At 66.0% G+C, this 5,144-nt stretch overlaps 1 protein-coding gene across 5 annotated transcripts in view; it reads right to left on the bottom strand.

The window, feature by feature from the left end:
* STK11 (serine/threonine kinase 11) overlaps nt 1-5,144 on the bottom strand; it is an 18,599-nt gene that overhangs the window by 5,292 nt on the left and 8,163 nt on the right. For all 5 annotated transcript variants that reach the window (XM_029916035.1, XM_029916036.1, XM_029916037.1 and 2 more), the window contains exons 2-6: nt 4,912-4,995; nt 3,735-3,824; nt 2,923-3,055; nt 2,710-2,846; nt 1,565-1,692 (exon numbers count right to left, since the gene is read on the bottom strand). In XM_029916035.1, the coding sequence (XP_029771895.1) occupies nt 1,565-1,692; nt 2,710-2,846; nt 2,923-3,055; nt 3,735-3,824; nt 4,912-4,995 (572 nt within the window). The remainder of the gene's footprint in view (nt 1-1,564; nt 1,693-2,709; nt 2,847-2,922; nt 3,056-3,734; nt 3,825-4,911; nt 4,996-5,144) is intronic.

Here is a 5,144-nt window from a genome sequence, read left to right as displayed (position 1 = left end):
GGGGGGGGGGGGGGGGGGGGGCCACAGCTCTGAGAGCTCAGCACGTCACACTCGGGGAGGGCGGCTTTGTTCTCTAAAACCTGCGGTGATTTAGAAAGCTGGAGGTCAGACTGCAGGCCTCAGGGCCCAGTGGTTCTCTCCAAGAGACAGGGAGGCAACCACCCAGTCCTGGCTATGGGAAGAGCCTCCAGACCAAGCACCCCCAGTACAAAGGCCCTGAGGCAGGCCTGGTTGCACTGCAGAGGAACTGCAGACCAGGAGCCTGGGGCCACCTTGGCCTTAGGGCAAGCACCTTGCAGGAGGTAAGGAACGAGGCTCCAGAACCCCGCCTCGGCCGTCTACGCCCCCTGCCAGCTACCGAAGCAGCCCCACCCAGGCTACTGCAAGTGCTGATAAAAGTAAGGGCAGTAATGGACTGAGCAAAAACAACTTCGCTCAGAGAAAACTCGAATCAGCCAGTGCCTGTCAAGAAAAAGTGTCCCCCCCGGCCCCCGCCCCTGCCATCTCAGCCGTGTCTACAATGATCTTCAGTGGGAGAGAGCCCAGGAGGGTGCGGAGGGAGAGGGCCGTGCTCTAGGCACACTGGAGGACAGGGAAGGTGGACATCACACCCTCCCGCTGAGCCCACTGAGGGCCCAAGGGCTTCCGAGGAGCATTGCAGGGGTGGGGAGGGTGGGGGGTGAAGGCCAGGTCTGAGCAGCAGGTGGGCTGGGCCTCAGCACATGCAGGGAATAGGGGGCAGGGCTGCACGCTCAGCGTCCTTGGAAGGTCCTGGGGTGGCTGCCCACGAGGGCCCTGCAGGAAGTGGGGGGCCACACAGGCAGCAGCACTTGGAACCCAGCCGCTGCAGCCCAGCACGCCTCCGCCTCTTCCCCCTGCACGTGGACGTGAGCGCCAGCCTGCCTGTCGCCAGGGGACTCTGGAGCACATCTGGAGGGACAGGACCTACTGCCTCAGCTGAATTCACTGAAAGGTCAACTCAAGCCAAGCATAAAGTCAGCAGCGTGCCAAAGCGAAAGGAAGGACTCGGGGCAGAACAGGCCCCGGGGCGCTATCTGGGCGACAAGCCCTAGGTGCCACTCACCCTTGGGGGTGGTGCTCTGGGTGTGCCAGACCATCGCTCGCCAGGCGACGAAAACCAGCCTCCCGGGAGCGCCGGAGGCCTGCTGCGGCTGCCCAGCCCCTCGCGGCGGGCCCCACCCTAGCCAGGCCCGAGGCCGCGAGGGGGCACAGCGCCCCCTGCCGCACGGCCTGGGACACGCAGCAGGGAGACACCAGCAGTGGGGCTGAGGGGCCCGAAGAGGGTGGAACCAAGCCCAGAGCAGGCAGTCGGCCCACGGAAGTCAGCACTGCCCCTCCTGGCCTCAACCCTGCCAGCCACTCTTAGGAGCGGCCCATTCCTTGCATGGGGAAGACATGCGGGGCATGTGGGGGTGGGGCTGCGGAGACGAACCCAGCTCTCCAGAGGCCAGAGGTCTGTGGAGCACCCCCAGGAGCCCCCTCACCCGCTGGCAGCCCCTTCCCGACACCTCCGGCCCCACAGGGGCCGTCCCGAGGGCCTCACCTCTCAGCAAGTCCGAGAGCGGGGGGCCGCAGTCACCCGGGATCGTGTAGTCTCCCTTCCCGATGTTCTCAAACAACTTGTAGATGTTGTCCCCCTCGAATGGGTACAGGCCTGTCGTGATGTTATAGCTTCGCCCCAGAGGGGAAGGAGAGAGGCCCGGTCAGTGGGGGCTTCTCCTGCAGCCCCGGCCTGGGAGCAGCCTGGCACAGGAGCCTCACACACCGCCCTCACCTGCAGGGCCTCACGCTGGGTGGAGGAATGCTCTGGAACAGGTGCTGGCGGTGGCTACACCACCCTGAAAACACTGAGAACCACCACCCTGTCCATCTTAAAAGGGCGGATCCGACAGCGCACGAATTCTCCCTCATAAGATGAAACAGGCGCCTGGGTGGCTCAGCTGGCTAAGCGTCCTGCTCAGGTTGTGATCTCACGGTTTGGGGGATGGAGCCCAAGCCCTGCACTGACAGTGTGGGGTCTGCTTGGTTCTCTCTCTCTCTCTCTGCCCCTCTGCTCTCACTCCCTCAAAAATAAATACTTAAAAAGATAAAAACGAAACAAAACACCCATGCTAGCCGGCAGCCGCCCTGCCAAGAGGTAGGAGAGAAGATTCTGGAAAGTTGGGGCCAGCCCCACGCAGCAGGCATAACGCTGTCAGCGCCTGGGCTCCCACAGAACAGCGGAGCCCACTGGACACCGGTGACGCAGGGGTGCGTGGGGAGGCGCCCAGAGGGACAGACGAGCACGAGCGGGGGACACCGCAGCCGCCTCGCTGCCCGCCTGCCCCGCCTGAGACCCCGCCGCGACGGCGAAGGGTCGACACAGAAGGGCCTGCTCCAGGACAACAGCTGTGGCCCAGGGTGGGGGCCCTCGCAGCTGAGAGGAAGGCCCATCCAGGCGCGCCCCACGGAGCCGACCCCGAGGGCCCTCAAGGCGGGGGGCCATCCCCTCTGCTCCTACCCATAGCGGGGTCCTCGTCCTGGCCCCACAGTTCCTCTGGCACTCTGGCCACCCGACACAGCCTGGGAACGGTGCCTGGGGGGACACGCTAAGAGGGGCCGTTCTAGAAGCCTGGAGCCCAAACAGGTCAGAGTCCTTGGGGGGGGGGGTGGCGCGAAGCAGAGGGACCCAGGCCCATGGGCACTTACAGAGTGACCCCAGCCGACCAGATGTCCACCTTAAAGCCAGAGAAGGTGTCCAGGCCGTTGGCGATCTCGGGGGGCTGGAACGCTGGGGAGCCCTGGCTCGTCCGGCACGTGTCGTCCTCGGCAAAGGGGTGCAGGGCCTGCAGCAACGCCGGGCAGACCTCAGGGAGCAGCCCGCGCGGCTCCCCGCCCCGAGCCGGAAGGAGGCGCGCCTACCTCAGCCACGCCCAGGTCGGAGATCTTGAGGGTGCCGCCGGTGGTGAGCAGCAGGTTGCCCGGCTTGATGTCCTTGTGCACAATGCCCTGGCTGTGCAGGTACTCCAGGCCGTCCACCAGCTGGCAGAAGTACCTGGGGGGCGGGACCTCCATGACCGGCCCCACCGAGAGCCTCGATCCTGCCCCTCGGGCCCCCGCAGGGTTTGAGACAGCGGGCTTCGGTTCGGGCACCAACGGGACCACGCCAACAGAGCAATGACAGGACAGGTGGTCTAGCAGGGAACCAGAGGGACACTGGCCAGGCTGAGGCATTCCCGGTCCCCCCTGGGGAAGGCACAGGAGGGCTCCCTGGCCCCCAGCCGTCGTCCAGCCCCAGGTGGCCCTTCTGTATGCTCCCCGTCAGCCCAAGGGCTGTGCTGTGTCCCCACAATCACTCTGCCTGGACATGACCACACAGCCTCCCTGGAGGGACCCCCTGGGGCCAAGGACCCAGGCTCACTCTGCCAGCTTCCCTTCCCCTCATGACACAGGCAGCAGGGGGTGGGGGGGGCAGCGTGGTGTGACTCCCCAAGGGGGCCAGTTGACCTGGGGCGGTTCGGGTCACTGTCAAAGGCTCTTCAAGGCCCAGGAGGTCCCAAAGTCTCAGGCGGCGTGCCCAGCGGGGCAGGCAGATGCGCAGAGAAGCCGCCGACCAGGCCCCCCAAGCTGCGCTTTAAAACCCTGGGGCTTCCACCTCATCACTGATCAGAAACCCTCGTCTGAATGCGGGCCTGGGCCCTCGAAACCCACGGGCCCCCGCGGCGAGCACTCACCCGTGGGCCTGGCACACGGGGAAGCGCTTCTCGGGCACGCTGTCCAGCATCTCCTGCATGCCGCACACACAGTACTCCATCACCATATACGTGCGGGGCTAAGGAAACCAAGGACTGGCAGGGACCCCCACTCCAGGCAGGGCCTGCCCCCAGGAACAGACGGACAGGCGCTCACGGAGAGGGTTTGGGGGGGGGAGTCCCCAGCCGCACCAGACGGCCGCATTAACAAAGATGCGCAGGAGCGCCCCCAGACCACAGGGACGACCAGAGAGACCACGGGGCCTGTAGGGCGTCTCTGCCCCTCTGCTGACCTTCCCAGGGTCAGCTGCAGAGGGCTGTGGTCGCCAGTCTGGGCCCACAAGATGCTCTTGACACCCTGAGGGACTCCCACCTCTATCCTGGCCCCACAGGAAGTGAGGAGACAAAGCCTGCAGGGCAGGAGGGAGGGGCAGGTGGGGCCGGCCAGACTGGAGGTGGCTGTGTCCCAGGCCAGCAGGAGAGAAGGCGAAGGCCCACGTCACGTCTCCACCAGAGGTGGCCCTCAGAGCACCATGCTGGGGACACTGGGAAACCCGTCACTCTGTGCCCGGCAAGTCAGTGACAGGAACCTATGTGGAAAGACATCAGCCCCCTAGAGTTGGAGCCGGCGGAGGTCACATCGCCCTGAAGACATGGGGACCGTCCCCCAAGAGAAAAGGGCAGAGCCAAGGACACTGCCAGGGGAGCCCTCCTGTACCATGACACTCCCCACCCCACCCCACATTCCACCCCAAAGAAAGCAGCCGTGAAGGGCAAGGTGCGGCCTGAATGCCAGAGGCAAGGAGGGCACCCCGGGAGGCCCCCGAACTTAGGGGTGAGGCCTATGACCCCCTGGATGCAGGGTCACCTAGACCCAGCAGTCCCACCCCGGGGCACGGGACGGAGGGAGGGCCCAGCACCCACACAACAAGGGTCCGAAGACACCGTGGGGACCTGGCAGGCGGCACCGCCGGACAAGGCCGCCCTCCGGCTGGCGCTCCCTCGGCAGCTCCCAGGTCGGCCAGCGCTCGGCCCAGAGTCACCGAGGGCCCAGAGTCACCGAGGGCCCAGAGTCACCGAGGGCCGGGCTCGGCCGGGAAGCCCTGCCTGCCCCGCCCGCCCCGGCGCTCGCAGAGCAGCCAGGCTCCCGGAAGGATATATTTTCTGCTTCTCTTCGTTGTACAACACGTCCACCAGCTGGATGACGTTTTTGTGCCGTAATCTCCTCAGAAGTTGGATTTCCCTGAGGACACGAAGCAGAGGCGTCAGCGGACCGCCAGTGAGAACGGCCGGGTGCCTCGCCCGCCCAGCACGCCTGCCCCCTCCGCCCGGAGGGGGGCACCCACCCGTGCAGGAGCGGGGCCAGGCCGTGCCCCGCGGCAGCGACAGAGA

Source organism: Suricata suricatta, chromosome 12 (assembly GCF_006229205.1).
Source record: "Suricata suricatta isolate VVHF042 chromosome 12, meerkat_22Aug2017_6uvM2_HiC, whole genome shotgun sequence".
Classification (NCBI taxonomy): domain Eukaryota; kingdom Metazoa; phylum Chordata; class Mammalia; order Carnivora; family Herpestidae; genus Suricata; species Suricata suricatta.
This window is presented reverse-complemented; position numbering and strand designations above follow the sequence as displayed.